At 33.3% G+C, this 13,334-nt stretch overlaps 2 protein-coding genes across 2 annotated transcripts in view; one reads left to right on the top strand and one right to left on the bottom strand.

The window, feature by feature from the left end:
* LOC106471910 overlaps window positions 1-7,967 on the top strand; it is a 16,760-nt gene extending 8,793 nt beyond the window's left edge. The window contains exons 3-5 of the mRNA XM_013932534.2: window positions 1,308-1,583; window positions 7,127-7,221; window positions 7,869-7,967. Of these exons, the coding sequence (XP_013787988.1) occupies window positions 1,308-1,583; window positions 7,127-7,221; window positions 7,869-7,967 (470 nt within the window). The remainder of the gene's footprint in view (window positions 1-1,307; window positions 1,584-7,126; window positions 7,222-7,868) is intronic.
* A 151-nt stretch (window positions 7,968-8,118) lies between these two features.
* Window positions 8,119-8,562, bottom strand: LOC106471911 (the record flags this gene model as incomplete). The annotated part of the gene is made up of 1 exon (XM_013932535.2): window positions 8,119-8,562. A coding segment is annotated over one exon (444 nt), but the record flags the coding sequence as incomplete, so codon positions are not given.
* Between the last annotated feature and the right edge of the window lie 4,772 nt (window positions 8,563-13,334).

Consider the following 13,334-nt stretch of genomic DNA (forward strand, 5'->3'; position numbering starts at 1 on the left):
CGTGATGTACGTTTTTTGGGGGGGGTTAATGAAAGTGTTCCAAAACGCGACATTAATTTCTTGACCACCTAATACAACCAGCCAACGATTTTATCCCTTAATTAGAGTACTAAAATTGTTCGTGCGTGGCCGTTGATTATTAGTTCTATAATCCGTCACCAGAGTGCTACATCAAAAGTAACTAGCTGAAAAGTGAAGTATATAAACCTCAGTAAGTTGAAGGTGGCGCAAGGCACGGTGGAATGTATACACGACTAACAGAAAATAATTGTAGCCTTGTAAAAATCTTTATTATATCGACGTTTCGCCTTAAGAGTTTTTCAAGAATGTGTCGTCTAAACGCTTCGAAAGTGTGCTAGTTAAACAGCATTAGTTTCTTTTAACTTCTACAGGGTTCAAAAACTTGCTTCAATTGTAAACTAGTGTATCTGGATGTTTTGAAATTATTCAGATATTAAAGTTTACGGTAATAAAAAATGAAGATTTTACCGTTTCTTATTATAACCAACATCATATAAGTAATCAGATGTAATATATTTGGTTATTCAACAGCTGTCTGTCCACAATTAATGCAAAATGTTCGCAATGTTCCCTTTTCATTTCAATATTCACAATGTTTCATTTTAATAAAAGTTTATCAGTATTCCATTTCAATTTACTGACTCTCGGAAGTGAATTTTTTTGCACATGTTATTAAATGAACTCGCATTTTAACCATTGTTTCTTATGTCATTTTCGCCCCCCCCCCCCCAGTGGCACAGCGGTATGTCTGCGGACTTACAGCGCTAGAATATGGGTTTCGATACCCATGGTGGGTAGAGCACAGATAGCCCATTGTGTAGCTTTGTGCTTAATTACAAACAAACATATGTCATTATTTCTATTAAAAATGCTTTTCTTTGAATAACTATAAAACTAACTTACACAAGTGGTGGCTCAGCGGTAACCTAAACTAACCTGTGTGTGTGTGTGTAGTATATATATATATATATATATATATATATATATATATAGTAAAACCAGGGATAAGCTTGAGAGATTATAACGCTAAAATTTATAGTTCTGTTAGTACGGCGAACACAGCCCAGATTTTCATCCCAAATCATAAAAAATATAATTTCTAAATTGCACAAAACCTTTTATTTTAAGTGTGCAAAAATTCTAATATGAAAAAATTACAGGTAAATACATTCTAAACCACACAACCCATTGTTGAGCTTTTCGGTTAATAACTAATATACAATTGTTTTGAAATGTTTATTTTTATTATGCTCCATTTTATTTATTTATTCATTTTTTGGATCAAGGTAATGAAAAAGAAGAGGGCCATTATGGATTTTGGACACTCTGCTCAGTGAGAGCGCCACATTTCACCATAGACTGTGACCCTCTGGACACATTCTTTAAGCTACCACCACACAGTGGAGTCGCTGGGGTTCTGGCAATTATTCATGTGTTGATACAAACGCTTTTCTTCATATTTGCTGTATTGCGTGTAATACAAGTGGCAAATAATGCGCCAAATATCTGCCTTCGCCCGAAAATAATCTGCCTTGTGAAAGTGACATTGTCTTTAATACTAGGTAAAGTACTTGTATTGTTTACGTCCACTATACGTTTGTCGTTTAAGGAGCAATTCATTAAATTGCACGCACGCGAAGAAACGATATAATTATTGTATACATTGTAACATAGAATTTACATACCGCAAAAAAGCCTCATTTGTGACATTAAATTCACAGTTATTTATTAAGTCTACAATATTATAAATGTAATTTTGTACAGAACACACACGTCTTTATACTGAACATACATGTCTACTTATTAAATATACACGCTATTAAATGTACATTTACATGTTCATATAACAAGTATGTATTAGATTTCCACTTAGTCGTCGTCGTCGAGGTAGGTATTTTGATTTAAAACCAGGGGTGTTCAGAAATTTGGATTTTTTTTGCCCCGAAAAAACTTAGATACATACGTATGTCTATTTATATCTACCACCAATAGAGTAACATGACGTCATTCAATACTAGCCAGATTTAGATGTCACGAACAATTCATGTGTTAACTTAGCATTATTTACTTAGATTAATATGGTGAAATATTCATTCAGTTGCACAATATAACAAGTCTAGTGAATTTGTCTTTCTACACAAGGGAGGTCTGAAAGATATTTCAGCAGATCATCATCGTTCAGTAGGCTTTATGACGTCATCTCTGGCATTTCAAGTGGGAGTAAAAATAACGCGATTAGGCCTAATAATAGAGTAATTTTCCATTTTAAAGCGAACTTTATGCATGTAACTACTGGAGATTTTAAGCACGGAACAAGCATATTGCAAAGAAAGCAGAAACGATATTATAATTCGACATAGAACAAGAAGAAACGTTTCAAAAAAATAATTGTGACCTTTAGACCTTTGAACCTACCACAGTGGTTCTGTAAACTTGATTAGGGCCATTTAGTGGTCTTGCTGATTTTAGTAACTTATCTACTAATATATATAGTGCAAAACAGTACTGAAATTCTACAATCTATATATATAATTGCCAAATGTCTGTCTGTCACGCCATGCATTTCTTGAACGGTTAATCGAAGAAAAATCATATATCAAAATTCTTCTTTTCAAAAGTACATTACTGGAAAATTATTCATTATTTGCGATTCCTAACATTTCATATCGATATCAACATCAATCAAACGTATGTGCTGAATAAAAATTCCAACGTATTCATTTTTGTTGTTTCACATAATGGCCTTTAAGTGGCTCAACGGTAAGTCTGCGTAACTGTAACGCTAACAAACCAGGTTTCGATACTCGTGGTGGGCACAACAAAGATAGCCCAATGTTTTACATAATAATTAATAATCACTATGAATAACTACGTATCCTATAGACAAAAGTTGTTTGTTTTTTTTAAAATACAATTATGCCCCCAACCAGAGCTCTGTCCTTGGACTCCATTGGGATCCTAAGCGGTCGCCAAGCCTCGCCCAATTAGCGTTATGGTAAAAACGTCTGTGGATTAAGCCTTTTTTGAAACGATTAATTGCGTTAATTCTAACATATTTCTTCATGGTTCTTATTCATTGTTCACGAGTGATGCTTCTGTAGCGCCTGATACGTTTTATGCAGAAAATACAAACAGATGGACCACTATGATGCATAATCTAGATGAGAAACGAAGAAAAACATTCCAAATTAGGCTTACGTATCACTGACTGTGTTTAATTAGCATACATTCATTAATTCCGGTTATTTAATGCATTGGCATTATATAGGTCTTCATATTTGTTTCCTTATTGCAACCGGAAGTAATTACAAATACATTTTAAGCTGGTCTACGTTAAACCATAATAGCATAATTCTGATACAATCTATTGATCGCTCTTGCTTGTTTGGTTGGTTGAACTTGAGCACAAAGCTACACTCTGGGCTATCTGTGCTCTGCCCACCACGGGTATCGAAACCGGGTTTCTAGCGTTGTAAGTCCACAGACATACCTCTGTGCCACTGATCGCTCGTGTATCATTCCAGTAACTTTATTGTTACATTCGCCCAACATGAAAGGTCTTTAAGTAAGGAGACATCTGGTAAAAAGTTTGAAAACTAAACAGCTACACATTGTTGCTTTGAAAATATATTTTCGGAGCTCTGTTGGATCTTGTATTATTTATTACACTGAACTATTTTTTTTAAAAAAAATCACAAAATAATTTCAATAGTTCACACTAAAACTTTTTAGTGTTCAACATAGGAACATCAAAATATTTATCTGGAGTCATTTTGGTTCATGCGCCGTCATCATTAGTTTTTTTAAATTTCGCTCAAAGCTACACGACGGCTATCTGCGCTAGCCGTCCCTAATTTAACAGTGAAAGGTAGCTAAGCATCACCACCCACCGCTCTTGGGCTATTCTTATACCAACGAATAGTGGGATTGCCTGAAACATTATAACGCCCCCACGGTTGAAAGGGCGAGCATGTTTGGTGGGACAGGAATTCGAACCGCGACACTCAGATTGCGAGTCAAACGCCCTAACCACCTGGCTATGCCGTCGTCATTAGGGCGGGAAATGCAGTTATACCCATCGTTGTATGAAATTTTCATAGAACGACGATTTAGGTAACGAATAAGTTTGTTCAGAGGATCGAGTTGAAAAAACATACAAACTCAGGTATCAAAAAGGAAAGAATGCAGAGATTTATGAAGTGTCGATGCTTCACGTAAGAATAATTAAAAAACTTTTCTGGATTGAATGATTGGAGTTTCATGTTGGTAGAGTGAATTACACTTAACTCGTTAAACTAGGCCAAAAAGGGAGCTGTTATTATTTTGTACCGATATTAGCGCCCTCTTAGCAAGCCGTACTGCTTTGAATTAGCTACATATTTTCAACTAAAAATTATTTCGGAACATCTTAGTTATGTGTGTAACACCACCCAGCTCAACGACGCGTGCTACGAGGAAGATAATGGCCTCATACCTGTCGACATACTAAAACTAATCGGTAAACAAACATAATAATACTGAGAAACTTTAATGTCTTGCTACACATGTTATGAAAATTCATAATGTAATTACTGCCTACTTCGCGTTGCTCAAATTCATTAGCTGCGGTTCTACTTATGCTACTTAAATTAGGTTGTGTTATTACTTATGCTACTACCATTCTTCGTTCATGATATAACGGTGTAGTAACCCAATTTGTTTTGTTATCCGCGAGCAAGATTTGAACCCGGAACCACTTGTACTACAAGCAAGAGCTCTGTTAACTGTGCCAATCGGTTAATCCAATGGTATTCGTTAGTAAGCACTTTTTAACAATTCCAACTACCACATTCTTGTAAAGCACTCTTTTAACAACTGAAACTATGACATCGTAAATTTTTAACAACTGAAACTAACACAACGTCAACTTTTTAACTATTCAAACTATCACGTTTTTGTAAAGCACTCTCTAACAACTACTTGGATAGTACTAAATAGCAAAATGGAATTTGACTTATCAATATGCAAATATTTTATATGAGCGTGTAGGTTTCATGGAAATACGATTGGTTACTGTATATGTCTACGTGCAGATGTTATATGTTGGTGTTGATATTAAATATGGAGCCACATTTAATGAGCTGTTTTGTGGGTTTAATATATCGCAACTGGGATTTTCCTGTCTTATAAATTTCATGGTAATTAATTCCGTTGTTATGTAAGTCACAAGATTACATTCATCGCTCGTATTTTTAACTTCTGTTGAGAGCGTTGTTAGAGATTTTATAATTGGAGCAACGTTTTTAAAAACTTAATTACATTTTTAATTTCTTGAAGATGACACACTGTATTTCATTGTAAAAATAAGGATTTTTTTAAACATTCGGGTTATCAAAGTATAAACGTGGTTAAATAATGTGATGTTGAAATAACTATACATTATTGAAAATATTTAAAAATTAGTGTTGGTTTAACTACAAGTGTTGGAAATGTTTAAATAAATTTTCTCGATATAACCACGAAGTTCTTAAAAAGATAAACATTTATAATTGAAACTTGCGTCTGTATTTAAAACTCATTTATTTAAATAAACTTACTGTACAGTGGGAACACTGAACTATTTTGGAAATGCCGTAAAATATTATTTCATTTTCATTTTGTACAACCAAAAGTACCCGTCCCCAGTGACGGGAAAAGTTTAAGTTATTCTATCAATTTGAATTATTTCATGGACTTTAAAAAGGTCAGCTGTGTTGCACTCGTGGTTTCACTTAGAGGCAAAGCTCTGAGCTACTTATACCACCCACCGCGAAAAGTAATTGTTAAGCATTTCATTTATGCCAAGAGCCGCTCAACAATAACATACGGTTAGTCTACATTTCTGTTCTTTAGGTTACGTCACATTTTGAAATGTGAATGATAGTGTGATTAATTCCTAACAATTTAGCGCAGAATATCCTGCTTGTGAAATAAAATTTGGTATCAACATTATTTATGCCTGTTCTCTAGTCAACTTCGACACAAGTCAATGACAATGGAGTCATCAGTAAATTTTAAATTTTAGTAAATTAAAAGTACAATACAACTTAGACAGTTCTTTAGAGAAAAAAGTCACAGCGACAAAATTGAATCTCATTGTAAATTGTTGCTGCAATTATTACCGAAACATGGCTGGTTTATAAACAAGGGAATATGAACATTCGATCCAAGTTCTAGAATAAACTTAGTAGGATATGCGATAGATTCCAAAGGAGATCAGAGTTGCTCCATTGTCGAGGCTAGCATCATTTTAAAAGTGAATGTTAAGCTTTGTCTGCGTGCGCAGCTTTTCAAACGGGCGACATTCGAACGCTCGGACAGACAGCACGGTTCGCAATATATATAAGATTTATTTTATATTGGATGATAATTCATTTTCTCATCAGCACAACAATGTCCTCATGAACTTTGTGTAAAGGCTGAATGTGATGACCTACTTTTATTAAATAACTTGTCAAATTTTACTTTTCATTCATTATAAAGTAATATTTTGGTTTATGTCTATGTTATATAATATTTATGTAGTTCTTTTTTATCTTCAAAAACAAAGGAATCTATTTATTTTTATTACTCACCCAAATCCTTAACCATGAAAGTGTACAGACATTCAACGCCTTTTTCTTACTCATTACGGATTTCATTTTCTTATGTTGGTATTTGCTCTTCCAGCTCTGCGACTAAACCGCGTCCTGCCCAAACATTGTTTACGTTTTACATTTTTTAAACACGCAGAAAATTGTTACTTCTACCTACAAGTTTTGTACATGTATCCAGTTTGCCGTGTAATTATATATTACAGTGTAATTATATGAACCTCTGTTTGTTTTAAACTAGTAATTCGTCATTCACGCTTTTCTTAGCTTTAAGTATTGTATTTGGATATATTATATATATATATATATATTCTTAGAACTTTTTATATTTTGGTAATGAGTTTGTATATGATGATGTACGTAACTAGAAGTCTTTACAGGTGATTTGTTTCTTGTTAGAAACTTGTGTGCGTATATGATTATTGTCCATTTCAAACTGAATTTACAATATTTTCATTGGCTGTAACTGTTCTTATTGTATTCTATTTCCTTAGTTTTCCTCGTTATATTAGTGGTTATTTTGGTCAGTGTCAGAGAAAGTCAGTTTCGTGACTACATTGTATGGAAAGGTGATGGTTTCTGGCTTGAGGTAAGTTATATTTATCCTTTTTTTTTCAGAATGTTTTTTATTATATTTGTATCGAAATTGATGGTATCTGCTAGTTTTTAAGAAAAATAGTGCATTCTAAGTGGCTCAGCGGTAAATCTGAAAAGTTTTAACACTAAAAACTGGGTTTCTATAGTCGTGGTGGGCACAGCATAGTTAGCTCATTCTTGGGATTTTTTTCATGTTTTATGTAATTGTAATTATTTATTTGCCAAGTTTTATTAGTCCTCAAGAAGTGCAGTTTTATAGATTTCATACTTCAGATAATACAAATCATATTATTATGAAATAAAGAATACTAAATATTACTGAACAGTTCGCTGAAGAGGTACTACCAAATTTGACGATTAGCAATCTGTTTGTCTGTGCTGGTTATTAACAGCAATCAATTTTTACTCTTACTAGTTTTCTGTTTCAGTGGGTGCTATGATTGGCTTGTATGCATTCCTAAATATTAGCTTGACCAATTGTTGAAAAAAGTTTGTAACAATGTGGGACTTTAAATTTATTTATTAAAATTAATTGTTGATTTTTGAAATTTATTTATGACACTTAGAATACTTTTGTTTGTTATTAAAGTTTTCCTTCAGAGCTAACTATGTTATATGAATATGTTATATTGCCATTAGTCAATGAACAAGTGTAAAGGCGGAGCGTATGTAGAGTACTATCCCTTTCGCATTGATAAGCTCTCACGTGACATTCCTTTAACCAATTCTTCCAATTAGAAAATATTCAAGACTAGGACTGCCACCTATCGTCGTAAAACCACAATACAAATGTGAAGTTACTATAAATAGTTACTAACTCAAATTTGAAGATAACTTAATTGGCAACTAAAACATTTAATTTCTTATTGTGTGAAAAAGTCTAATCTGATCAATATAATAAAACTACCGACAAAACGTTATTGGAACTTTTCGGTGAACGAGGGGAATGTTCGTGGAAGGCAGGATTTTGGTATGTAAGCGTGCTGCCGATAGTAATTACTGTTCGACTTCCTTCCCTCCCTCCTCTGGAGTCTTGTTGGCTAACATCGGACAGGTCTGTTTCGTCTGCAGATCTGAGGTTTGTCCTTTTTTGCGGCGCATCAAAGTCCTCTTCACGAATGTTATTGTCCTCGCTTAAGAGGTAAGGTTGTCCACTAGATGGCGTCACAGCTATGCTAGGATCTAGATTTTGCTTCCGGACAGATCTAGGGGACTCTCCATAAAAGGATGGATTTCCATACGTCTCTGCCATGTCTCCCATGGGATCTCGTGTAGCGGCCTCAAGGTTGGCCAGCTGCCAGTACTGTATATTCTCGAACGCACATATCAGAGTCAGTCAGAGTAGGAATAAGTGACGGATTATTAATTCATCGTTTTTATATGATATTTCCACTCTGTCTCACCTAAAACTATATCATTATATGTTGTTGTTGTTTTTTAAGTTTTCGGTGCTGACTGAAGGATGTAATATCCTAGAATGTTATCTACCTTTTTTTCTTATTGCAGTATCTGTTTTTAAACAATTACGTTTAGAGAGTGTATATATATCAGCAAATATATGTAAGTTTTAAATACGAGGCAACTAAGCCTAATTTTATTGAAAGTATATTACTTTAAATATACATAGTAAGATATTTTTCAATGGTATGAATTTCAATAAATGGTAACAGTTTGTTGTATCTTTTTAGGTTTATCGGTATAACCCCACACAGTTTGTTATAAATTTCTTTTAGTCTCCAGTTTTGTAAATACAAACACTTCTAGTGTTTTCGACTACAGTTAATTCCAGGATATCAGTTGTTTGACATCATCATGTACTTTCATAAAAAAAAATAACAACAAAAAACACGTTACAATAAAGTAGCTAGTAATAAAATATATAAATATGTAAATTATCAACAACTAACCCATTTCTTCTCGATTAAAGCTGGATAAAGAAATAATGGTCAAGTAATCATTGTTTTTCAATCTGTTACCGTTTTCTTGACATTTTTAGGACAAACTTGGATGCGATAGAATATCTTTAGGAATTTAATGGCATTCCATCGTCTGCATTTAAGGAAATTGATGATTCAATGATTCCAATATATTTATGTGTATATGAGCATGCGCATTCTACAAACAGTTGTTTTTAAATAAGATAACCAATACTCTTCATTGTATCGCTAATGTAATATGGACTAAATTGGTTGTTTTCTCGTTTCTTTTGTTTTCACAAGATAATATAATTGATTGTGAATTAACCAACTGTGACTGTTTTTTTAAGTGGAAGATGAAAATTCACTTGATTAGGCATCTGTTCTTCATTCTTTTGTGTTTATATGATTTTGTTGCTGTTGTTGTTTTATCACCAACATAAGTTTAATATCCTGACGATGTCCTTTGTAGGTAGGAACTGTAAATTACAAAACGGATTTAATGTCCGCCCGGTCAGAGTGGAACAACTTTCAGATTTTACATTATATAATCACATCTTGATTTACTGGAAACGCCCACCAATAATTAATGTTTATATACAACCTTTCCCTTCTTTTTTGGCGCCCTCCAGTGGCACAGCGGTATGTTTGCGGACTTATAACGCTAGAAACCAGGTTTCGATACCCGTGATGGGCAGAGCACAGATAGCCCTTTGTGTAGCTTTGTGCTTAACTACAAACAAACAAATCTTTTTTTGGCAGTCGCAGTTACTCAGAGCTTAAAAATAACTCGTTATTATATGTGGTATTTTTTATATGTATAGAAATATATTGAAAGAACTCTTTACAGAATGTATTAAAGTCGTCTGAGAGTAGTCTGAAACTGTATTTTTGTAATATTATTTGATACTTATTATTTCTTACTCTGTGGTATATCTGTATGTGTTATCAAAATCTGAATGATTTAAGTCTCTTAAGATTGAAACGTTTATACATATATATATATATTTGAAATTTCCAAATAATGTGGTATTAATACACGTTACAATACAGCTTTGTGATCAGTGGATATGAACATGAGCAACATTTGTTTTTTACATTATGCAAATGAAGAAATAATCTGTTTTGCGTTTGTTTTTTTCCCCAGTATTATGGTGTAAAAAAGACATTAACAATTTTATCCTAAGGAAGTATGTTAAAATAACGTTAAATGTAGTAGCCGTAAAATGTGATTGTTAGGAATATTGGACCCTAAACGATTTTTTTGTTCTGACATTCAACTTTCCTATTGAGAACTTTAAAAATTTAACCGAAAATTAAACTCTTGGTATACTGGTGTAATTTTCGTCCATTTTTCTATTGATAGATCAATTTTATTTTTCTAAATGAGAATCCTTAAGCTACTGTTTAAATGTTTTAAATGTATAAAGATTATCTTGATAGTGATTATACCGAGTGGCCTGGTGGTTAGGACGCTTGACTCGCAACCAGAGTTATAATATGACTGTCAATCCCACTATTCATTGGTAAAAGAATAGCCCAAGAGGTGGTGGCGTGTGGTGTTGACTAGTCTATCACTGTTAAATTAGGGGCGGCTAGTGCAGATGGCCTCGAGAAGCTTTGCGCGAAATTCAAAATAAATAAACAAGACCGAATGTTTTCAGTAAAGGTTGTTTTGTGAAAATAATCCACGTGGCACGTACTTACAATGGTTGAATACGGTTGTAAGAAATCATCACGACTAAAGCTACGGGTACTTCTGTACTGTAAGTTCCACTATCCAGCTTGGCGACTTGGTTACTTCAAGTAGTGCTAGCTGGACTTGAAGATAAGAAATTGAGTGAAAATATTTTTTAAGATTCTTGCGTTATTTAAGTGATGGAAAATTGTAACAGATCTGCACGATTATTTATGTAATTATTTATCAGTGAATTCAATAATTTGAGATAGAACAAAAAAAAAGTTTGGTTTTCAGGCCCTGTACAAAATGCTTGTAAGTTTATTTTTATATTCTCAGTCATTGTTTTCCAGTTGTAGTTTTGAAGTAAATGGTTATTTAAGAACGTTGTAGTCTTTATTGGTGAAATATTTCCGTCCATTTGTACTTTGTGAAAAATAAATACTTTACAAGCGTTGTTATTTTATTTTTTATGTAATCCTGATAATTTATTACGTGGTTCAAGAACCTTAGAATATGAAAAATTAAACCTAACTGGGTTCGACCATGTAAACATTATTGCAGGGTTTCAAAATTAGTGCTGGTACCCACATAAAGTGCAATGAAGTCACCAGCTTCAATGTCGATAATGGTTGGTTGTACTGCGAAAGGTTTGTTTATGTTTTACATTTTCAGGGAAGTCCAGTAAAGTTTGTTCTCCTAAGCTAACCCTAATCCGAAACAAATCCGTATTCTTCTGTTATAACGAACTGAGTAATAACCTGCTATATTAAAAATGTGAGCTTTAATGTAAAACTTTTCGAACTTCCAAAGAACAAGACGCATTTATTTTACTATCGCTGCTAATCAATTTGTTACAGTAAACTGTTGGATGTATTCAATTTTCATCTTTTAACTATACAACTATTAATGATCTATTAAACGGAGCTGGTTGTTAAAATCTTCCACATGAATCAATTCTTGTCAGAACCTTACTCTTACATCGATTCAGATTTCTCCTGATAACCTTATCTGGTCTTGTAATATCTTGCCGAATAGCATTGAGGATTGTAGCTATGTCCAGCGCCAATTCTAATAAGATTGAAAGCTATACATGTACATGAAGTCGATATAGATCGAGTAAAGATTTGTAACTTTCCTCAGAGTGAACTCGAGTTAATAATTATAACTCGAAATGTATTCAGCTAAAACAGTTCGGTGGTATAACTAAACCCGTATAGGGTACTCTGGGTTATGTTCGTAATAAACTCAGCCATACTAGAGTTATAAATCTACCATCAATCAAACACAGAATAGTTTTAGGTTTATAAGTGCACTCATAATCTGCTCTGGTGATGTTGAGTTATAAATGTATTCACAATTAGCTCAGAGGTTAGGGCATAACTATATTATCAGCTAACTCAAAGCTTGTTACTCCAGAGTTAAAAGCTATAAGTACACTCACAATCAACTCAAACGGAGATTGCAGAGTTACAACTACACATGAATTTGTGTAGTAGTGATATGTTAAACATTAACAGACTTTCCCTTATTCACAGTCCTTGTTCACTGTTGGTCCTAGGAAGGATTGAGTTGTCCTCTGTTTATAGGTTCATTACATTTATTCAACACAGGAGAAACCCTGAAAACATCGTTCCAAGATCCCTATTACCAGTATCCATACTACCAAGTGCAAGAACAGTAAGAGTTCTCTGGTCTCTCAATATCCATTCAGGAGTCTAATGTCTAGCAGGAAATTTCTACTCAAACTCATCTAAGTGGTTTAGGATAAATTAAAATCAAACTGGACCAGACTTACATAAAATATACTCATTAAAAACTCAATAATACAACGTTAAAATTTACCCAATACCTCATTAAAGCCACCAGACTACCAAACAACTTATACAGGAAGGAAACAGCAGTAAAGAACCTAATTGTATTGTTTTACATACCTTTCCAAATTTTTCCTTTTTACAAAAAACAAACAAACAAATACTTCGACCAATCAATTAGCATAAATGTTGCTGCCACCTATTTACTTTTACTTTTCAAAAAAGATTTCCAAATATATAAATTTCTGGATTTGAATCTCTGTTTGCAATTGTTTGTTTGTAATTAAGCACAAAGCTACACAATGGGCTATCTGTGTCCTCCCACCACGGGTATCGAAACCCGGTTTCTAGCGTTATAAGTCCACAGACATGTCACTGTGCCACTGGGGGGTGCGTTTACAATTTACTTCAAACTCTTAAATATTTCTAATGATTCTATTATATGTAGTTCATATTTATTATTCAAATATTTAATCAATTTGACATTAAAATAATAAATATACAACGTTAAAATCAATACACAATTAAAATCATTTCAAAATAATGACTCTACATGTTTCGACGTGTCACACGTCATCTTCAGGACACGTCGAAACATGTAGAGTCATTATTTTGAAATGATTTTAACGTTGTATATTTATTATTTTAATGTCAAATTGATTAAATATTTGAATAATAAATATGAACTACATATAAT

Source organism: Limulus polyphemus, unplaced genomic scaffold (genome assembly GCF_000517525.1).
Source record: "Limulus polyphemus unplaced genomic scaffold, Limulus_polyphemus-2.1.2 Scaffold4958, whole genome shotgun sequence".
NCBI lineage: Eukaryota > Metazoa > Arthropoda > Merostomata > Xiphosura > Limulidae > Limulus > Limulus polyphemus.